Source organism: Scyliorhinus torazame, chromosome 3 (assembly GCF_047496885.1).
Source record: "Scyliorhinus torazame isolate Kashiwa2021f chromosome 3, sScyTor2.1, whole genome shotgun sequence".
NCBI classification, from domain to species: domain Eukaryota; kingdom Metazoa; phylum Chordata; class Chondrichthyes; order Carcharhiniformes; family Scyliorhinidae; genus Scyliorhinus; species Scyliorhinus torazame.
The window spans coordinates 217,236,668-217,260,053 of record NC_092709.1 but is presented as its reverse complement, the minus strand read 5'-3'; the positions used below and the strand labels follow the sequence as shown (position 1 = coordinate 217,260,053).

The 23,386-nt window shown below is 44.2% G+C and overlaps 1 protein-coding gene across 6 annotated transcripts in view; it reads left to right on the top strand.

The window, feature by feature from the left end:
* mtus1b (microtubule associated tumor suppressor 1b) overlaps positions 1-23,386 on the top strand; it is a 255,322-nt gene that overhangs the window by 158,389 nt on the left and 73,547 nt on the right. For all 6 annotated transcript variants that reach the window (XM_072496874.1, XM_072496872.1, XM_072496873.1 and 3 more), the window contains one exon: positions 14,643-14,884. In XM_072496874.1, the coding sequence (XP_072352975.1) occupies positions 14,643-14,884 (242 nt within the window). The remainder of the gene's footprint in view (positions 1-14,642; positions 14,885-23,386) is intronic.

Sequence of the window (23,386 nt, the reverse complement as noted above, 5' to 3'; positions counted from 1 at the left end):
CGGCGCCCACAAGTCTGACACGGACATGGCTCCTCATCCATTGGTTCTGGAGAAGGTTCATTTCGGGGAGGACTGTCCGACGGCCACTGGCATTGATCTGGACGTCACCTCGTCTAAGGTACCTCAGGGGTGCGGGGGGACGCTTTTGGACGGAAGGGGTTACGCCCCAAGGCATGCACCTCCATTCCCTTTAGCTGCTGCACTCCCCGTTCTGCGCTCTCTCTGGACAATACTATTTGAATGGCCTGTTGAAAAGTCAGTTGGCTCAGCTAACAACTTTCTCTGGGTGGCCGCATTGTTAATACCGCAAACCAAATGGCCGCGTAACATTTCTGACCAGATCTTACCATAGTCACAGTACTCCGCAATCCTGTGTGGTCTGGATAGAAACTCGGCAAGGGATAGCAGGTAACGTTGGACTATTGTGGATGGGGTTAGGTTAAAATGTTGCCCCACTAAGTTCACAAGTTCATCAAATGTTTTGGTGTCCGGTGCAGCTGGGTACGTAAGGCTCCTAATCACCCCAAACTTATGCGGGCCTCAGGCGGTGAGCAATATGACCACCTGGCACTCGTTTTCGGTCATGTTCTTTGCCCGGAAATAGTAACTCATCCGTTGTGCGTACTGGTTCCAGCTTCCCAGCGCAGCGTCAAAAACATCCAACGTCCATACAGAAGCATGGTGTAATAGAGAACAACTTTCAACCTGTATCCAACAAAAATCCAGGGAGGTGGCTTCAGTGTAGACAGCTATTCACCCTCACCCTTGTCGCCAGTTTTGTTTCGGCTGTAGCCACCTAAGTTGGCCAACTCCCGATTTAAAATGGAGAACAGCAAAGGCTGAAGGGAAATTCAGCCAACACAGGCAGAAACCAGCAGGTGCAGGTTTACTGTGTATTTAACTCTGCAAAAGCCCAGACCGCATCGATACCAGCGACCATCAGCATAATGTAGCAGCCATCTACATACTAATGAGCAATCCCCGGAAACAATAGCAACATTTGGGGGACACAAAACTAAGCCAGACTCCCCGGCGCTAGCAGGAGCCAACACAAAAGAGGTTAACTAACACCTCAAGACCGCCCATCGATCAGGGAACCGCTCCAGTATTGGAGAAATCGAACTAAGTGATTGGAACAAAGTCCAATCACCTAGAACCAGGTACAGGGTCCCCCCCAAAAGGCGGGAAGCCCCTGAGGACTATAAAAGTTAAGCCCCAAGTTCAAATCGTCCTCCTTGACCGGGTCACTCAGCAACGCGAAGCAACCCCTGAGAGTGAACGGTCCAAGCTGCTGCATCTCTGAAGTAAGTCTCAAGTCGACGCTCGCTACGAGAGAGGCGCTCCTAGCTACCAGCCCATACCGGCTTTGAATCCCGCAGTTGCAGATTCCGAACAAAAGGCCATTTGTTCCCCATACCTGGTGGGCCAGTCCGAAGTTGAGTATAGGCCTGTTAGTTATAGAAGTAGCTTAGAAGTAGAATTTGTGCATGAGTAGCGATTACTGTGTATAATAAATGTGCTTTGATTTGAATCTTATTAATTGGTGTGTTGAGTTATTGATCGTTACTTGAACTTGAACCTCGTGGCGGTATAAAGATACCTGGCAACTCGAGAGCAAAGGTTATAAAACAGAGTCAATTGAACCAACCAAAAGTTAGCAACAGGGCCACGAAGAATCCAGCACGAGGTGAAGGATAGAAAGAAATAACATTTATTTACAATAACATGCATATACAGCAGCAACTTCCCTTGCTGCTCACTCTCCTCTAGCCGGTTCCAAACTGGCCAGCTTTATTAATGCAGGGAATCTGCGAATGATTTCTCCGCCTCCTCATTGGGGAAGCTCATACTCCCAAAGGATTGTGGGATTGCCATTAGTCCCCAGCCAGTGGTGAGCAGGCAGGTTATAACACCGTCCCATTGAGAGCCAGACCATTTGTGGGGGGGGGGGGATAAATAACTTTGCTCCAGTGCCTGCTCTGGATGCTAGTGGGGAGAATTTCTGTGTATACGGGAGTGTCCTGGCACAGCTGCATAATGGTTGGGTGAAGAGTGGGTGGCATTCTGATTTGTCTTGTACAGTGGATGTTTTTTTGGGTACAATTTGCCTATTGTGAACATTACATGGTACATAAAGTGGAGGCACTCTCGAGCATTCCTCCCCCAGGATATTTTTTAAGAAGCCATCCCTTTCGTCATGCCATCATTATATAGCACAAGCCATTCGGCCATCAAACCTCTGCCAGCTCTTCCTTTTGTATGCCTGGGTGGGTCTAGAGCAGCAACCATAATTTTACCTGAAGGTGCTCAAGCCAGGACATTGTATCAGGAGTGATGGCATGTATTATTCTGATGCATTCATATTTGTGAGTTGAGCATTGAGTCAGTGGTCTATTTGCAAGTGACTACAGTCACCAATAGTTTTTAGTTTTCCATTTATGTCAGGTAGCCAGATGAGCCATTGTTTGAACAGAGGGTGGTTTGGGATGTCCATGGGCTTCGTGGCAGGTTGAAACCAGGAACCGTGTTTGGGTTTCTGGGGTGTGCATTGAGAGCTGTTCATTTTTCCAAGCTTCTCCAGGATTTAAATAATTGAGGTTATGTGCATGGGTGAAAGGAGTTATGTGACTGAAGCAGAGGTAAAGGATGTTGATGAAATCCTGATGGATGGGGAGGAGTTTGTTTACCCCAATTCGCTGAGCTTCCAGCTTCTTGAAAACAATGCAGCCTTATTCCCCAAGAGTGATGCACTTTTTTCCATGTAAACTATTTTCCCTTTTCAACAATGCTTTCTGGATCGCTATCATGAATCCTCAGCTTCCCTCGATTCTTTTACCAATTATTTTGTCTTCCTAGCTTCAGGTTACTCTTCCTCCTGTCAGTGGAAGTAGTTCACTCTAAAACCTCTCCACAATTTTGAACACCTGTTAAATCCCTTAACCTTCTCCATTCTAAGACCAGTTCCAGCTTCTCTTTCGCCACACAACTGAAGTCCCTCATCTCTTTGGTTGCTTATGCTAAAAGGCTACGAAATTCAAAAGCAATTTATGGTACATACTGGAGTACCTGATCATAACCTTAACAGTAGCACTTGTGTAACTTTGCATTGGTGCTATAATGTGGTTTGCCCATGATACATGTTGGAAGTGCCAAAAGGTTCTGACACAACCTTAAAATGAAAGTAAAATGCTTTAAGAGCCTTGTTCCATGGTACTTGGATAGAAAAGGAATACCCTGATCTTTTCCATCTTAATGATTACAGAAGTTTGGTTAGGGTACGAGGTGAAAAACTGAAAAACATTGAGAAAAGATGGTTGGATTATCTGTAGTTGTATTCTGTTTTGGATTATTGGCATATAACTTGGTATTCTATGCAAGATGAGGAACTTTAGTTACTCAAGTTGGGAGTGTTCTCCTTGTAGATGAGAAGATTGAGAGGAAACTTGATAGAGGTGTCAAATCATAAGAGGTCTGGACAGAGAAGATAGAGAAGCTGTTCCCATTGGTGGAAGGATTGAGAAACTGAGAGCACAGATTTGAGGCAAAAGAAGCAATGGGAAAACCCATTTAGCACAGTGCGTGGTTAGGATTTGGAATGCGCTGCCTAAGACTGGTAGGATCAATTGAGGCTTTTGAGAATTGAATTGTTTTCCGAAATAAAATTGAAGGACAATGGGAGGTGGAGTGGTGAAGCAGGCACTCATCCATCACAGGCACAATGGGTTGAATGACTAACCTGTGCTGCAACCATATTTGATTCTTGGTGTGAATTACTCTGGTAATTCTGCCCTGCAATAGCTCGTATACCTTAACATTCTTTGAGCAGTGACCTAATTAAATATAATGGTCATGGAATTGGGTGACACTATTTCAAGAATGATCTCATTTTAAGTGGTGGGGTCTTGATGCATTCGGAGAGTGATCCGTATAATTCCCATTTGGTACCTTATCTGCATCATATATTTTGTCTGTCTCCTTCGTCCTCAGAGGTTCAGGTATGCAAGGTATTTAACTACTTGGTAAATTATTCCAAGTCCGATTGTAGCAGAGAAAGTTGTCCAGATGTCTGTCAAGAGGCTTAAGTTGAACAAATAACTTTATTTGCAAGGTTACTTCAGGATCTGTATGCTTCCAGCTAGTCTATTGTACACTTTCTAACTAAGAAAAACTCCTTCCCTTAGCGATTACCCATGCGAGGTGGTGCTTGGTTGTTCTGACCACGTGTCCCTTGCTCAGGAAAGTTGATCTGAAAGTGACGGCCATTGCATTCCTCCCCTTTTTTGCAATCCTTAAGTTACCAAATTACTTTATTCGGGCAAATAGAAACCATTACTAAAATCTGAAATGGTGCGTAGTATGTAATTAGAATTCAAGATTAGCCTTTGAAGAGTTTTTCTGCTGATGACAGGGTGGTGTAATTATATAGTTTTGAGACGCTACAGGAACGACATTAACAGGAACTGTAGTAACAGGTACCTCTTTGACACAGACAGTTCATTATTTGTTTCAACAGAGTCATCAGTTATGTCTATAACAGGTCAATCAGTACTTAGGTGCTTACGGGTATGAAAACATTTTCTGATGTCAACACTGACTGCTGGAACTTCTCTCTACTAAAGTGTTTACGAAAAATCCCTCCTTCCAAATCTGCATGGTATGAAAGGGGTCTGTTCTCAATCCAAGTTGGTCCACAACCAATGTTTTTCCACATGTATGTTTTCATCTACCATAAATTTCCATGCTCTGCTTTGTGAATCATGGCTTGCTTTCTGATGACCTTGGCTGGTCTCAACCCTCACTGTCAAATTTGGGAATAAGACTCCGTCTCGTTCTGAGACTAGGTTTCATTAGCAATTATGCTGGAGGAACGCCTGTTGTGTATATGGGGTGGTACAGGAGCTAAGAAGGAAACATGAGACATTGGTTTCCATCTGACAGTTTCTTTCGGCCAGACTCATTGGATGGCACTCTTGGCCTGTCTGCTATGCTGGCTGTTGAGGCGCAGTTCTGATGTCTTTATTACCTTTGAGACTGGTGAAGTTTTTAAATTCAGCAGTTGTATACTGTTCTGTGGTCTGATACAATGACTTTGGATCTTCTTTCAATGATAACATGTAATGTAGGTGACGTCGCCAAAACTATCCATCCATTTAGAGTGTGTCGATCATGACCAAAAATATTGTCCCAGTAATGGACCAACATAGTCAATAGTATCCATGGCCAGGCAGGCCACTCGCAAGGGTGTGGTGGGGCTGGAGTTGGCGCTGTTGATGGTGCTTTTTTGACATCTCCTCCAATGGCAGGGGCAAGCATCTTCATCTTGGAGATGCCAGGATGAATGCTTTGTAATTCGATTAGGAGGTGCCTTAATAATAATAATAATAATAATAATATTTATGGTCACAAGTCGGCTTACATTAACACTGCAATGAAGTTCCTGTGAAAAGCTCGGAGTTGCCACATTCTGGTGCCTGTTCGGGTACATAGGTGAATTGGACATTCTGAATTCTCCCTCTAACAGCATGACTTGTGGGAGAAAACCAGAGCACCCAGAGGGAACCCACGCAGAGATGGGCGGGGGGGGGGGGGGGGGGGGGCATGCAGACTCCACACAGATAGTGACCCAAGCCGGGAATCTAACCTGGGACCTTTGCGCTGTGAAGCCATAGTGCTAACCACTGTGCTACCGTGCTGCCTGTCTGCCTGGTAGTAATAGCTATTCTTGCTCCCAGAGTATGATGCTCTCCTGACAACTTAACTGGTTAATTGTTAAATTTCCTTGTAAAGTGACTCATTTACCCACCCTGTCAGTATCTTGTGTCTCATTTTGCACTGATTTTGTTTGGTCCAGTTCCTGATGTGTCCAAAAAGAAATTTAATGCTGGAACAATTTCTTCACAGATAGGTGGCTAAGGGTGTCCACATACACTATGAATCCCAGGTCAGTGTTTGAAAGTATATTCATAGGTGGGGCAGAATTAATGCTGATGCACTCTGTGGGATAGCCATGTCCTCTTTGAACAGGTCCAGAGTGGTTTGTGGTCAGAAACGACAGGAAAGTGTCTGCATGTAATTTCTGGCAGAGTTGCTTGAGCTGAAGGCGATTGATGGTCCTTACTCCTCTACTTATGAATACCATTTGGTCACAGAGGATTCTTAATGATGTACCCTCAGCCTTTCAGAGCCATGATCTATCTCTTTGAGCCATCATTAATCTCATGGAACCCTAAATACTGGTGCAATATGGAGAAGTGCTACAAGTCAATATCCGTTCCTTAGATGGGTTGAAGTGCACCCTTGAGGGATGCAGGAATTACACTATAAAAATCTCCTGGGAAGCTTTCCAAGACCAAGGATGCGTTTTCTTTCACAGAACATGGAAGGGGGGGCCAGTACAGTCAATAAGTTGGAACCATCCATGATAGTTTACCATCCCCAAAACAATTTGAGTTGAGTTTTTTATTTCCTTGACTTTCTCTTCCACGGGTTGAGCATCTACCCAGTGCCCCAGGTAGGTCGCCTCAGTGGCTTGAAAGGTGCATTTCTCTGTCTCGGGACTTATTTCAGCCTCATGAAACCTCTTCACAGCAAGTTTGCTGGAAACTTGGCCTTTGCTGTTCCAGTTATAAGGGCCTCTGTAGAAGACTCCATCTTTTGAAACGTTGCACATGCCAGAATGCAAGCATTCCTCCTGGAATATGCTATTGTGTTTGTGACCGATTCCCAGGAAGTGTCACCTAATTTAAGAGTTTTTTTTTAAATTAAGGGGCAGTTTAGCATGGCCAATCCACCTAGCCTGCACATCTTTGGGTTATGGGGGTGAAATCCACACAAACTCGCGGAGAATGTGCAAACTCCACACGGACAGTGCTCAGAGCCGGGATCGAACCTGGGACCTCGGCTCCGTGAGGTAACAGGGCTAACCCACTGCGCCACTGTGCTGCCCCCTGTAATTTAAGAGTTGCTGGTACCTGTAACTCCTAGCCAGATTTGAATAAGATTGACTTCTTCAATTCTTGGAATTTGTATATTTATCAAGTTTGCTGGCCTGTTATCATAAATGCTGATGATCTGATCTGGTTTTAATACATTTTGCTACCTATTCTGCAAACTGGTCAGCTGGGTGATACCTGCTTCTTCCAATCTGTTTACCTTCACACTCACTTTGTTTCTCCAAAGCCATATAGTACTGGTCTTGCTCTAAAGAATTGAGGAGTTACCTCTGGAACAATGCAAATCTTGGACAAATTCATCATGGAACATGGTGTTCTCTTGATTCTTGTATTCTCTTGATTCTGGCCGTTACCCGGTCTGCACTTGAAAGATTTTGGACTAGTTGAACTTTATTTCTTCAAGCCAATCGTGGACCTGAAGGCTTGGTCCTTCACCCATCACTATTACCAAGAGCTGTGCAGACTGCTGCCCATAACTCTCAGGTGCTGTTGTAATGCCTTTTACTTTTATTGTTTCTCCCGTGTATGTCTGCAACTTGGCAGAGGTCCTCAAGTTTAAGGATTGGGCACACCCTCTTTTGGGTATTGAAACATGTTCTGTATTGTGAATCAATGTGCCTGTGAAGTGCTGCATGATTACAGGGTGACATCAGCAGAGGCATTTGGGAAATTTCCTTCCCACCTATGACTGTGAGCAAGCGACACCTCTCTGATGAAATCTGGCGATTTGGTTAATAACCTATGGTGTGGCAACCGTTCCATCATTTAAAAAAAATTTAATTTACAGGATGTGGGCATCGTTGGTTAGGCCAGCATTTATTACCCATCCCGAGTTGCCCTTCAGAAGGTGGTAGTGAGAAATGTATGTCATTGACTTCCAGCAATTGGCACTGCATGACATGTTGCTCATTCCACAAACTAACCAATCTTGCAGCATGTTGTTCAGGGTAGCTCCAAAATCACAATGCTCTGATAATTGCTTTAGTTCAGCAATGTAAGTTATGACCAATTTGCTTGGGGCTCTCGCCCCAAATTCAATTGGAATTTCTGAAGTATGACTGATGGTTTGGGCTCATTTGGAGTCTGGTGGGCTTCGAGCTGAGACTGCAAATAAGGTTGTCGGTACTCGGGGGAATTACTTTGTGCTTTGCCTCCTCTGCTATTTCACTTGCCTGGATATAAAACCCGAGGCGCTCTTTATGTATTGACTCCATCTCTCCAGGAGGAGTCGAATGGGTCTGTTCGTCTGCGTGGGACATTCTAGTGAGTATATATATTTTTTCTTCAGTATCCGTCACAACGAAACACAGATGTAGGGCTAGAGGCAGTGTCAGATCATTTATCCTCACCGCCAGAAACCTGATGTTCATATACTCCCAGAGGCTTATTAAGTTGAGCAAACAACTTTATTTCCAAGATTGCTTCCTTAGCTGCATACTTAAAGGTACACTGTCTAACATGGAAAACACCTTCCTTTATATTTTCTGCATTGAGTAATGTTTGGTTGTGACCTTTACTCAGTAAGGCTGGTCATAAAGTGACAATTGCCACAAAGGTTTTACTGATCATCTAGCCCGAGTGAAACGAGATCAACAATACAAGTATATCTTTAGTTACTTACTGCCACTGGATGCTGAAATAGGAATCTATTATCCATCCCCAGGTGCTGTTTAAGCTGATAGTGGGCCACCTTAAACCACTGCAGTGCTATCACAATGTTATTGCAGGTACTAATGTGATGGTACAATGTGCGAAGACGGGCTAGTTTGTGACTTGGAAGGGAATTTAAAAGTTAATGATTGTCCCCATACATTTGCCACCCATTTCTTAATAAATGGAAACCATGATGTGGAGATGCCGGCGTTGGACTGGGGTGAGCACAGTAAGAAGTTTTACAACACCAGGTTAAAGTCCAACAGGTTTGTTTCGATGTCACTAGCTTTCGGAGCGCTGCTCCTTCCTCAGGTGAAATGAGGAAGGAGCAGCGCTCCTTCACCTGAGGAAGGAGCAGCGCTCCGAAAGCTAGTGACATCGAAACAAACCTGTTGGACTTTAACCTGGTGTTGTAAGACTTCTTAATAAATGGTGATGGTAACGGGGGTAAATGGGGTGATGTTGAAAAATGACTTGCTGTATTGCATCCTAGAGATGGTATACGCTACAGCCCTGTAGCTAACGGGTGGTATTCTAATCAAGTGAACTGCTTAGCCTGGAAAGGATTGAAGCATTATGGATTGGATTGGATTTGTTTATTGTCACGTGTAGTGAGGTACAGTGAAAAGTATTTTTCTGCGAGCAGCTCAACAGATCATTCAGTACATGAGAAGAAAAGGGAATAAAAGGACAACACAAGGTATACAATGTAACTACATAAGCACCGGCACGGATGAAGCATACAGGGGTGAAGTGTTAATGAGGTCAGTCCATAAGAGGATCGTTCAGGAATCTGGTAACAGCAGGGAAGAAGCTGTTTTTGAGTCTGTTCGTGCGTGTTCTCAGACTTTTGTATCTCCTGCCTGATGGAAGAAGTTGGGAGAGTGAGTAAGTCGGGTGGGACGGGTCTTTGATTATGCTGCCCGCTTTCCCCAGGCAGCGGGAGGTGTAGATGGACTCAGTGGATGGGAGGCAGGTTCGTGTGATGGACTGGGCGGTATTCACGACTCTTAAGCTTCTTGCGGTTCTGGGCTGAGCAGTTGCCATACCAGGATGTGATGCAGCCAGATCTGTAAAAGTTGTCAATGTGGACATGCCGTATGTCCTTAGTTTCCTGAGGAAGTGTAGGTGCTGTTGTGCTTTCTTGGTGGTAGCGTCGACATGGGTAGACCAGGGCAGATTTTTGGAGATGTGCACACTAGGAATTTGAAACTGCTAACCACCTCCACCTCAGCCCGATTGATGCTGACAGGGGTGTGTATAGTACTTTGCTTCCTGAAGTCAATGACCAGTTTTTTAGTTTTGCTGGCATTGAGGGAGATTGTTGCCGCTGCACCACTCCACTAGGTTCTCTATCTCCCTCCTGTATTCTGATTCATCGTTATTCGAGATCCGGCCCACTATGGTCATATCGTCAGCAAACTTGTGGATGGAGTTGGAACCAGATTTTGCCATGCAGTCGTGTGTGTACAGGGAGTAGAATAGGGGGCCAAGTACGCAGGCTTGCAGGGCTCCGGTATTGAGGACTATTGTGGAGGAGGTGTCGTTGTTCATTATTACTGATTGTGGTCAGTTGGTCAGAAAATCGAGGACCCAGTTGCAGAGTGGGGAGCCACGTCCTAGGTTTTGGAGCTTTGATATGAGCTTGGCTGGGATTATGGTGTTGAAGGCGGAGCTGTAGTCAATAAATAGGAGTCTAATGTAGGAGTCCTTGTTGTCAAGACGTTCTAGGGATGAGTGTAGGGCCAGGGAAATGGAGCCTGCTGTGGACCGGTTGCGTGGTATGCGAATTGAAGTGGATCAAGGTGTTCTGGGAGTATGGAGGTGATGCGTTTCATGATCAACGTCTCGAAGCACTTCATTACAACTGAAGTCAGGGCCACCGGACAGTAGTCATTGAGGCACGTTGCCTGGTTCTTCTTTGGCACCGGTATAATGGTGGTCTTCTTGAAGTAGGTGGGGACCTCTGAGTGGAGTAGGGACAGGTTAAAGATGTCCGCGAACACTTCTGCCAGCTGGTCCGCGCAGGCTCTGAGTGCACGACCAGGGATCCCGCCCAGGCCCGTCGCCTTCCGAGGGTTCCGACGTTGGTGCTGCTCTTGCCAAGGCATTTGAACAGCTTTTTACTCTGGGTGTCAAGTTTTTGCACTTATTTGCTGCTGCATGATACTGAAATGAAATGAAAATTGCTTATTTTCACAAGTAGGCTTCAAACTAAGTTACTGTGAAAAGTCCCTAGTTGCCACAGTCCGGTGCCTTTTCGGGGAGGCTGGTATGGGAATTGAACCCGCGCTGCTGGCCTTGTTCTGTTTTACAAGCCAGCTGTTTAGCCCACTGTGCTAAACCAGCCCCTATACCGTAATGGACAATGGCATATGTCACAAGACAATAATGAGGGAAGGGGCTGGAGAACGGATGAGTACTTGAAAATGTATCCAAAGAACTGTTTACAAGAAGCATCTTTCTTTAATCTCGTTGCTGGGTTGCATCTTAGTGTGAAATTGAGAGGATTATGAAATCCAGTTTTTCTTAACACTGAACTATGGTGATCTTTGTGAGGTTAACTTCAGGATGGCATGCCGAGTGTTTCCAAAGACATTTGGAAGTTCTTTTCATGAACTAAACTAATTTTATTTACACTACTTGAGTAGAGTTCGACACTTCTTCCCAAGGTAAACAAATATATTATTAAACTACACTACTAACACTAACTCTATATTCTAACTATAATTATATTCTATCTTACGAGCTCGACAATGCGGTCTACTCCAGTCTCCTACCCACTCCAGCTCACTCTCCCAGAAATCCGAGAGTTGATGCAAGTTTATAGCACTGTCCCTTAGCTCCCTCTCGTGGCTAGTTTTAACATATCATTAACTCTCCACATGCTGTGCATTTGTATAATGTCACATGAACTGTAGAATTTGCTACTAAACGTGGAACCACTTGCATGAAATCTGTTTTCTGTATCAACATGGGGAAAACAACAATTTTGTACCTACTCCACCCACAAATAATTGCATTAAGCCTTGTAATCTAGTAATTATAATTCCATGGTCCTCCCAGCATGTTGAAATACAAAGTTTGAAGGAATGCAAACAAGTTTTTGGAAAAACAACTACTCATGCAAAGTTGTTTCTTGTAATTCAGGGATGTAAATTTATTTGCCAACAGTCTTGTCTGCAATTATTGCTTTTATAGAACAGTAGGGAAACGTGCAGGATCTAAACACAGGACAAAAAGTATGGGAAAGAAGATCTGGAAGGCATTGTTGGATTGGAAATTTAATAAAAGCTCCAGACCAATCAGGTCTAGAATCAGTAAATGAATTCGACATGAGCTGTTGCTGATAAAAGTGAACAAGGATACCAGTTTATTTTGTGGGGGAGGGGTGTGGTGATAGTTGTGCCACGGATTAACTTGACATTCCAGGAATGGTAATGTAATTGGCATGCTATCAATGTTTCCTTGTCGCAGGTAGTAAACAACAACACTACATCCAGAGATTTTTCTGGGCTATGACACGCTGCATTATTTAAATATAGTCCAAATTCAGAGTTCAAGTCAGGAAGTTAAGCTTAAACTGTGCAGTGTCATACCAAATTGTGTTGTACTGTTCATTTCCCATTGCTAAGACACGATGGTTACTGAGCTCAATGTTTCACTCCACTTTCAAAAGCTTTAATAAATTCAAATTTAATCATCACTCTTAATTCTCCCAGCTTTCTGTTCCCCTGCTTTCTGCACCAACACCCTTCCTCCCAGGACCTTAAGGCCCTGCAAATGTTGGCGACTGGTTATTTTCTTTTTTTTTTTATTAAGTATTTTTTTTATTCTCCTTTTTCACATTTTCTTCAAATTTTACACCACCAACAAACGATCAACAGTAACAAATACAATGTCAAAAATCCCATCCTCCCACCAACCCCCAAACACCAACCCACATGTCAACACAAACATCAAATTAAAAAAGTAATCTGCAATCACCCATAGTCACTATCAACATACACAGACCCCCCCCCCCCCCCCCCCCCATTCAATTCTTGAAAGTACATACTGAATAACGCCCATGAATTGTAGAACCCCTCCAACCTTCCCCTCAGTACAAACTTCACCTTCTCGAGAGTTAAGAATTCCAGCAGGTCCCCCCGCCATGCCAGGGCACAGGGTGGAGAGGTTGACCTCCACCTCAACAGGATCCGCCTTCGGGCGATCAACAAGGCGAAGGCTACAACATCTGCCTCCGCACATGCTTCCCACCCCAGCTGATCCGACACCCAGAATATGGCCTCCAGAGGTCCCGGGTCAAGTTCCATGTGCACCACCGTAGAGATTACCCTAAAAGACTCCCTCCAATAATCCTCCAGTTTCAGACAGGACCAAAACATATGAACAAGGGTATGCCCCCCCCCCCGGCAACGTTCTCACACACCTTCTACCCCCTCATCGAGCCGGCCCATCCTCGCCTTTGCGAGGTGTACTCTACATACCACTTTCAGCTGTATCACCCAACCTCGCGCGCAAGGTGAAGGCATTCACACTCTGGAGCACCTCACACCAGAACCTTTCCTCCACACGCTCTCTCCATCTCTTCCTCCCACTTTGCTTTGATCCCTTCCAGCAGTGCCTTCTCCTCTTACAAAATAACCCTGTAAACCGCCAACAGCACCTCCTTCTCTAGTCCCCCTGTCGTCAGCACCTCCTCCAGCAATCTGGAGGCCGGATCCACTGGGACGCTCTGTATCTTCTTCTTGGCAAAGTCTCGAACCTGCATGTCTCTAAACATTTTGCTTGCTCCAGCCCATACTTCGCTCCCAGCTCCTTCAATCCTGCAAACCAACCCTTTAGAAACAAATCCTTTAGTGCCCTAACTCCCTCCTCCTCCCATCCCACTTCCCTGGCTCAAATCTGATTCCCCCGAATTGGCATTTCCCTTGACCTGCCCCCAACCTGAAGTGCAGGCGAAACTACCTCCAAATTCTCAACGGTGCTATTACTACCGGACTCCGAGTATTTCCCCGGGGCCATCGTGAGTTGCTAGCACCTTCAATCCCAACCCCCTACACAAACTCTTCTCCATTCTGACCCACTGGGAATCCAGACCTCTGAGCCAGTGCCGCAACTTCTCCACATTCGCTGCCCAGTAATAATACATCAGATTCAGAAGAAGCGACTGCCTATTTAAAGAAAACGTTATCATGGATGATAAAGTGCCATGGTGGTTAGCATTGCTGCGTCACAGTGCCAGGGACCTGGGTTCGATTCCGGCCTTTGGTGACTATCTTGTAGAGTTTGCAGATTCTCCTCCTGGATTTCCTCCGACTGCTCCAGTTTCCTCCCACATTCCAAAGATGTGCAGGTCAGGTGGATTGGCTATGCTAAAAAATTGCCTCTTGGTATCCAAAAAGATTAGGTTGGGTTGCTGTAAGTGCGCCTATATACGGTGCTCTTTCGGAGAGTTGGTGCAGACTCGATGGGCCGAATGACCTCCTGCCCTGTAGCGATTCCATGATCCTTGCTCATGATGCATTTTTTTACCATTTTAAATTAACAACATGCTGCCGTAGTAAATATTCTTCTTTTAACTTAAACCTGTAAATCTTCCTTATGAAGTGGAATAGGATTCTGCTGCCTGGATACTTAAGGATACATTAAATATTTAATTGAGCTCTGAATTTATAGGTCAGTTGCATGGTCGACATGAATTGCCCACACCTAGTTGTCTTTAAGTGTTGGTGGGCTAACTTTCAACCACTGCTGTTTGTCTGGTGATTATTCTTTGTACCTGTGATTCAAATAAGTGGCATGATTGGCCACTAAGGCAAACTATTGATCTGCCCCCAATGCAGTTGGGGATGGCAAATTTCCTTTCCAAAAGGTAATGTTGAATTTAACCGTGATATCTAAGTTTGGTAAACCTTTGGTAGTTTGCACTGTCATCAGCCAGAAGACCAGTCAGCAAGGCTGAATGATAAATATGCAACACCTTTGCAAAATGTACCATTAATCTGTCTGAATTAATTTTCTGTTTCATAGCTGACAGAACATGGGTGAAGTCATGCTCATCCACACAGAAGCCAAGTTCTCGAACCACTCGTGCAGCAACTCGGACACCATCAGATCTGCTCCCAGTTGTGAAGAAATCCCCTGGGTTACCTCACTTCAAAGCTAAATGTGAGAAGCAGGTTGAATGGATTGCGTTGTTGAAAGAACTATTAAAAACAAGTAACCAAAGATTCGAAGCTGTTGCAATAGTACTTCAATATCTCCAAGCCCAGGTGAGAATTAATTTATTTACTTAGTGGTTGACTGAGTTTTCTTTTTCTACAGTCGGGGCAACCTGATAAATTCATATAAAATTGAATAACTTGTGATTTCTGCAAAGTTCATGAAAATTGTGGTTCAAAGGATTGTCATCAAACTTTGTCAGAATTGTCTTAATTTTTGACACATCCTACATAAGAATGGAGGTGGGTGGTAGAGGATTTCATGGTAAAATGTCACACCTTTTGTGGTGTGATATTCACTTTGTGTGCATAAATAATTGATTACTGGCATTTTATAACATTTGGAACTAATTTCCACTCCTGAAGGTTAAAAAGTAAATCAAACATAGTTTCTCAAAATGAAAATCTCTTGGAAGTGGAGTCCGGGTTTAGAAAATGAGGTGGCTTTAAAGTATTTGTATTGTAAGTGGTTTATTTCTTTTTGCAACTGCTTTGAAATGCAACATAATCCTGGGTCTGTTATGTTTAGTTGGAATTTCTGTTAAGTGCAGACTTTGGAATTTCGTCATGCTTGTGTTATCTTTCGACTAAATTGTGCCTAGTTATAATCTTGTAGGGACAGTAGGTGGTGACACATTAGGTTTGAAATTGAATCTGGGACATGTAGTTGAATAATGGCCGAATGAGATGGTATCCTTAGTAAAAATATTTTTTAGTCATGTATCCAGGTTGAAAGCAGGTGGTGGAAAATGAAGAGAAAAATGTACATTTACTCTAGTTATATTCAAATAAACCAAGTGGTAGATATCTTCTGCATCTCTCTACATCTGTACTATGAGTACAACATGTATGTCAAAGGTGCATCAATGTAAAGGGCATCCTTTTTCATTGCATCTTCGGTGGAGTATAAACTTCGAAGAAAAGTCGAAAATATTTGCAGCAACCCCTCCGTTTGCAGTCTTCTGAAATTAGTGTTTTCATGATTAAGATTTTTTTCAGTAACTGCCATTGAAATGAAGTTTTAGTTGATGCTGCATAACTTTAAACATTAGGATATTGGATTTAGTTTTATATTGACAACTGTCGGAAGGTCTTTAAGATTTTGCTTCATGCTTTGTTCAAGTGATTTGGGCTGCAGGTATCGTTTTTTGTTTCAAATTTCTTTGTGTAAAAATAAAAAATAGACTGCAATAACTGAGTTGGAGTATAGGCTTTAATTGATTGCCAATTTTGTTTGAAATTAAATACTTGATTGCATTTGATATAATAATTATACAATTTGCACATACTGAACTGTTAACACTTTATTGTATGCTATATAATCCAGGACACTCCAATCTGGATTGAAACATCTATTTGAAGCAGTCATTTGTGAAATCTGAATATCCATGTGCACATTTTTCTCATTACTCCAGCTGCTCAGCTGACCTCAATCTCTGCCTGCTACGAAACCCTTGTGTTTTTCAAGTTCCAACAGTAACAACTGGCATTTTTGTACCTTTTTTGTAACAAAAGATACAAATCGCTTAAAAGTGGGTAAATGGGTACTGAGTCATGAAGATATTAGGACAAAAGGGGTGAAATTTTGTCAAGTTGTGTAGGGGTTTGAGGTTGAGGCGGGGGGGGGGTGATTGGAGAGAAGGAGAGGGGGGGGGGGGCGAATGAGGATATCCAGATGACAAATTTGGCATGAGATTTTAAAGAAAAACAATTTTCAAGGAGAGACACGCGAACACGCATTAAGACTCCTCTGACACAGAGGAGCAGTGCAGGAAGAACCCAATGTGAATAGACAAAGGCCTACTACTACCACCGCAGCACTTTAACAATTGTAAGATGGAAAGTGTTGCAAAACTTCTGTGAAGGGCAAGATGTTGACACTATTGAACCAGATTTCAGTTAAAGCAATTATGTCATGCAAGCATCATTATAACTCTCATGGACGGCAAGGGCCATGTTTTTGTGGATAGATGCGGTGAGTGGATGGTCAGAGGTGCAATATTGAACCAAATGAATGGGACTATAGACTTTGAAATTTGTCTGTTGGGAAGATTAGCTTTCAAGGGCATGCTAAGTGGCATGGAAGGCACAAGAAGATTGTGCTGCTGGATTTGCTGATTATAAGGAGACAATGGTGTGTTCCAAGAGCGGCTGAGAGGGTAACTGCTGATGTTTTCAAGAAGCATTCAAGCCTGGGATGGTGAGGTACCCTCAATAATGACACTTGGAGATTAAACTGTAAAGAAGGCTTATTTAGACTAATAACTATACTACAGCTAGAGACGAGAGCTGACTGTTACAGACCATGAGGCAGCCTTTATGCATGGCTCCCAGATGGGCGGAGCCAGTGACGGAGTCCCCAGGGTTCCAAGCCCGGTCTTAAAGGGGACATCACCTTACATGATGATAAGGCAGTAACTGTTCATCACAGATGGTAGTGGGAGAATATGTGGCAGAAGTGTAGTCCAGGGTTGCGGGTCGGGATTAATGACAGCAACCTGTATTTGCATAACAGCTGTATCATAATGCCTTGAGGCATCTTGGACAGCTTGCAGATGTAATGTAAACTTTGACACTAAGTCATGAGGGTATTGGAACCTGGTAAGAATTGAGTGTTGAAATGTCCTAAAGGAGTGGAGAGGTTAATGGAGGCAATTTTAATGGTGGTTCAGAGAAGTGTTGATGAGAAGGTTGTCGGCTGATGGAGATGAGGGGAAATGGGAAGAGGCAAATGCCTTGGAGAGACTTGAAAACCAGGACAAGAACTTTAAACTTCTTTAACTATGAGTCAATGTAGGCCACTGAGCACAAGGGATGATGAATGGATGGGTTTTGATGCAAGTAAGTAAGTGAGCAGCAAGAATTTGGATGACCTCCATTTTACAAAGAGGCAAAGAAGGGGGTGAGTTTGAGTGCAATGATCTGGGCAAGGACCAAAGCCATAGATGTGGGCTTCGGCAGCAGTCGAGCTGACACATGGATGAGGTCAAATGTTGTGAAGATTGAAATAGTGATGGCGTGGCAAGCTTATTTGGGGGTCAAACATAACACAGTTGTTAGGACCAAGCTGGAATCTGTATGAGTTTGTGGAACAGACTGTAAACTGGCTTCAGTCTTCCTGATATTTCTGTTCACTTCTGTCAGACAAGCAATCTAATAATTTAGTAATAGTGGAGGAGCCAAAGAGAGGTGATAACAAGTTGGAGCTCTGAGCACACAACATGTATTGAAGTGCAGTTTGTTTTGAAATGCTAAGCTGCTTTATTCTGCAGCAAGGTGAATGAGAACCGCAACAATGTTCAGATTTCCTCAGTCTGATAATTACATGTTTCCATATGTTTTTGTCCGGATTTCACTGGAGCAGGGCATCTCGGACTTGATTTCTGAATTCTTCAGCTGTTTGTGCTAAACTTGCTGGAGGTATGAGCTGATAGAGGCATACAACCAAGAAGTAGGGATGCAGACCCTTGCCATTGTAACCTCATCTGCATCACGTCTACCCCTGATAGCGTAACTCCTCCTTGCTTACCAAGAATCTATCCACCTTCACTACTTTTCAGGGAGAGTTACATGGAGGAGAGGCATGGCAAGGGCAATAGACCATCTGGGACTTTTGTAATGGTGAGGCTGATGCTGTATGTCCTTGAGCAACAAGGATTGAGAACGAAATGCAGGAATCATTTCTGAAGGATGGTGACCCAAGAAATCTTGGTTCAGAAAGATGAAATTGAATTGATAGCGAAAAGAGATTTCTGCTCATATTTTCAAACAATTAACTGCATGTTGAAATTAAATTGAACACTTGAAGGGAGGTTAATTGGTATTGCAATAGCAGTTACCTTGAAGGCAACTATTCTCAATTATCGGAATTCGCTTTGCAATTTTAATGGGCAATTAATATGCTAATAAGGCACGTGCTTAAATAACTGATTACCTCAGTTGGCAAAATGGCTAGTATGATGCCGAAGGATGCCAATAGCATGGCTTCAGCTGTATCTCATGAAGGCCTGCCTTTTCTTGCCCATGCTTGATTTGTAGTGGTGTCCTACAAGCTGTATAATCATTTGTCTCTCTGATGGGGGGAGATACGCATGATCCTCCATGCACTATTGTGCTTGGGACAGGGTTTAGAAAACTCCAAAGTATATTATGGAGTTCACCTGACCTACAACTTTATTGAATGTGACTAGGATGAGCACAAGAGCCTGCCTTTCAAGTGTTACTCAACAGCGTTATTAGGTACTTTTAATCAAAAAAACCCAGCTTTATTCTACATATTTGGTTAACATTTGTATAAACACACAAAGTAAGAATTTTTATCAACTACAAACATAAAGACCCCCCCCCCTCCCCCAGCTACAGTAATCTATGTATAACCCTTAATGAATTCATCTTTAACTGTTCCAATTCTAGGGCAGCACGGTGGCGCATTGGGTTAGCACTGCGGCCTCACGGCGCCGAGGTCCCAACTTCGATCCTGTCCTTGGGTCACTGTCCGTGTGGAGTTTGCACATTCACCCCGTGTTTGCATGCGTTTTGCCCCCACAACCCAAAAGATGTGTAAGCTAGGTGGATTGGCCACGCTAAATTGTTCCTTAATTGGAAAAAATGAATTGGGTACTCTAAATTTAAAAAAAAAAACTGTTCCAATTCAATCACAAAATCCAAGTGAAACCAGAAACCCCTTATCAAAGGTGTGGCAAGCACACTGCATTCTTACTGGCATTAGACTGGTTATTGATATTCTGTTCCCCTTTTTAAACAGCAGGTTTGAATTCCTTCCAGAAAGCAATTATCTCTATTAAGTTATCAAGCAGTCTGGAAACAGCTTTTAAAATGAAGATAGAGAGACACTTCTTTCAACCTGTGCAGTTCAAACCAGTCCAAACTCAAAAACGAAAATAAAGGAGCCACAGCCCAGCTCCACCCACTAACTGACATCACTAAAGCCATGTGATCAGGCAAAAACATTTCTTAAAGAGACACTCATGACATTGTGCAAAGCAAGCAGTAGAGAAGTGAACAAGTTTGGCAGATTCTCAATGCATAGCATCTTTTAATCTCTTGAGTCTGCTGGTCTATTTGTGCATAAAATCTTTATTATTGTCACAAGTAGGCTTACATTAACTCTGCACTGATGTTACTGTGAAACTCCCCTAGTCGCTGCACTCTGGCGCCTGTTTGGGTACACGAGAATTCAGAATGTCCAATTCACCTAACAAGCAGGACACAATCTTTCAGGACATGTGGGAGGAAACTGGAACACCTGGGGGAAACCCACACACATGGGTTAATGTGCAGACTCCGCACAGACAGTGACACAAGCAGGAATCGAACCCGGGACCCTGGTGTTGTGAAGCAACAGTGCTAACCACTGTGCTACCGTGCCGTCATCATTAACACTATTTTTCAACAAAGTCCAGTGCAATTCATCTTGGCTTAATCCAGATTCGAGCGACCTCTACTTGTGCTCGTCTTGTTCCATCTTGCAGCAGATTTTTGTTCTTTTCGTTTAAAACCTTCCATTGTCAAAACGTCTGACCACAGGGCAACACGGTGACGCAGTGGGTTAGCCCTGCTGTCTCGCGGCGCCGAGGCCCCAGGTTCGATTCTGCGTCACTGTCCGTGTGGAGTTTGCACATTCTCCCTGTGTTTGCGTGGGTTTCGCCCCCACAACCCAAAAATGTGCAGGATCGGTGGATTGGCCATGCTAAATTTGTCCCTGAATTGGAAAAAATGAATTGGGTACTAAAAAGTCTGATCACTACCGACTCTCCTGACAAATAATGAAGATTTTGTAATACAATTCTCAAGTGTCTTTCTGAATTACAAGATAAATTAGTCTATAGTCGAGTTTAGTCTTTGAGATGGAGTACCAACTTTTACTGGAGATATTAGTTATCTTTTCATCTGTCCTAATTGTTGAAAATGTGTTGCTTGGGGAAAATGGTCAAAATCCAGAGTCCTGATAATCAGCCCAATCTGGCTAATAAGCACATCCTTAAGGGGTGAAGGCAGTGTGTGAGACAGTTATTTGCATTGGAAAGCAATAAGATGTTAAGTTAGTGATGCCCATTAAAGTGGGAGTGTGTTTGGGAGTTATTGGAACCATTAACTATCCAGTTTATACCTTTCAATGAAAATAATTAGGTTTGAATGCTGCTGGAGGGAATTAATCACCAAAGTAAGTTTTATATCCTTGCAGATAATGAAGTTGTTTGTAATATAATTTTCATAGGCCATTCAGCGCATTGTACCTGTGCTAGCTCTTCTAATAGAGCTATCAAATTAATCCTAAAAAAATTTGGTTCAGTAAAAAAAGAATAACTTTTATTTGCATAACGCCTTTTTACCTTGGGATCTCCAAAGCAATGCAACTCATTAATCACTCTGAGGAGTAATTATGTAAAACGTATATTAACTATTTGCACACAGCAAGCTCCATAAACAGACCATGTGATAAGCAGATCACTTTTTTAAAAACCAAGTTGGGTGAGATAAATATGTCCGGGACACCCGTTCGAACTCTTGATTGACATTGTCACAGAATTTTTATGTCCACCTGAGGGCAGACAAAACCTCAGTGCAATGTTTCATCTGAAAGACAGTACCTTCAAGTACAGCATTCCTTCAGCCCTACACTGGGGCTGTTGGCGTTTATCAAGTCTCCTGAGTATTCCTTGAACTTTATCATTCTATGGTGAAATGCTATTCATTGAACCACAATTGCCACACACTATTAGATATACTCGGATAAGTAATTTTAAAAAGATTCTGACTGAAAACCGCATGAGCAGTAGTTTCATGCACCTGGTATTTAGTTATGAGTTTTAAAAAAAAAAACAACAAGAATAGCAGCACTCGAGTGCACAGGACGAAATAATGGACTTGTTTAAAAAAAAAAAAAGATGCTGCAATAATCATTGGTGATTCCAATCTACATTTTGGACGAATCCGGGGTAGCCTGGAAGTTAATGAGGTATGTTTGCTGTTTGGAGAACAGACTATTCTAGATCTGGACATGTGCACTGATAGCTATTCTTTAGCGACCTCATCAGGAGCCTCCAGGAGCAATCAATTACTCTCGAGACAAGGTGAGGCATAACTAATAGGCTTTAATCTGCTAAAACTGTTCCCCAGCAGCTTCGATACAGAAAGTGAAGGCTGCTGGGACGACATTGGTTCTTAGCTCCACCCTGAGAGGCAGAGTATATGTACATGAGCCAATGGTAGACTCCTGGGTCTAACCAATGGTCATCCACCTCTCAGGTACCGCAATACCTGGTATTACCACATTCACCCCCTGTTAAAAAAGAGCCCGGCGGGGTGATGGCCAGCGTTAATGGTTGCCTTTCGCATGGTATGACCAGGTATGGAGGTGCCGTGATGTCGAGAGTAATAACAAAGTGTTCATCGTGCAGCAATCAGTCGATCAGGTGGCCTGGTCGTCTTTCTGGAGCGTCTGGGCTTCGGCGGTGCTTCTGATGGGGGTCCCGGCGGTTGCGACTCCGGGAACATGGTGTCCTCCTCCCAGGCAGCTTTGTCACCCCTAGGCGGCGCTGTTGGGGCGAAAAGTGGGCAAGGGGGAAAAGCGCCTGTGTTTGTTCGGGCCTAGGCAGGGCGGCGGGAGTACTGACTCTCCAGTTAGGTGCTGTGGGGAGGGTGGGGGCAATGGTGCGGGTGCGCGTGGGGCTCCGGCGGGCGCCAGGTCCCGAAGGGAGACAGTGTCTTGGCGGCCGTCAGGGAACGCTACGTAGGCGTACTGGGGGTTGGCGTGCAGCAGGTGGACCCTCTCGACCAACTGGTCCGACTTGTGCGCCCTCACATGTTTCCGAAGCAGGATGGGTCCGGGTGTCGCTAGCCAGGTTGGGAGCGAGGTCCCGGAGGAGGACCTCCTGGGGAAAACAAGGAGATGTTCATGCGGTGTCTGATTTGTGGTAGTGCAGAGCAGTGACCGGATGGAGTGGAAGGCCATCGGGAGGACTTCCTGCCAGCGGGAGACTGGGAGATTCCTGGACCGTAGGGCCAGCAGGACGGTCTTCCAGACTGTTCCGCTCTCTCTCTCTACCTGCCCGTTTCCCCGGGGGTTGTAACTTGTCGTCCTGCTCGAGGCGATGCCTTTGCTGAGCAGGAATTGACGCAGTTCGTCACTCATAAAGGAGGACCCCCTATCACTGTGAATGTATGCGGGGAAACCGAACAGTGTTTTAAAAAAAAAAAAGATACCCTGGAGGGCCTTGATGTGGTTGTGGTCATGTCTGGGCAGGGGATGGCGAATGGGAACCGGGAGTACTCGTCAATCATGTTCAGGAAATAAGTGTTGCGGTCGGTGGAGGGGAGGGGGCCTTTGCAATCCATGCTGAGGCGTTCAAAGGGACGGGAAGCCTTTATCAGGTGCGCCCTCTCTGGACGTAGAAGTGTGGTTTGCACTCCGCGCAGATTTGGCAGTCCCTGGTGACGGTCCTGACCTCGATGGAGTAGGGCAGGTTGCGGGTCTTGATAAAATGAAAGAAACGAGTGACCCCCCGGGTTGCAGAGGTCCTCGTGGAGGCA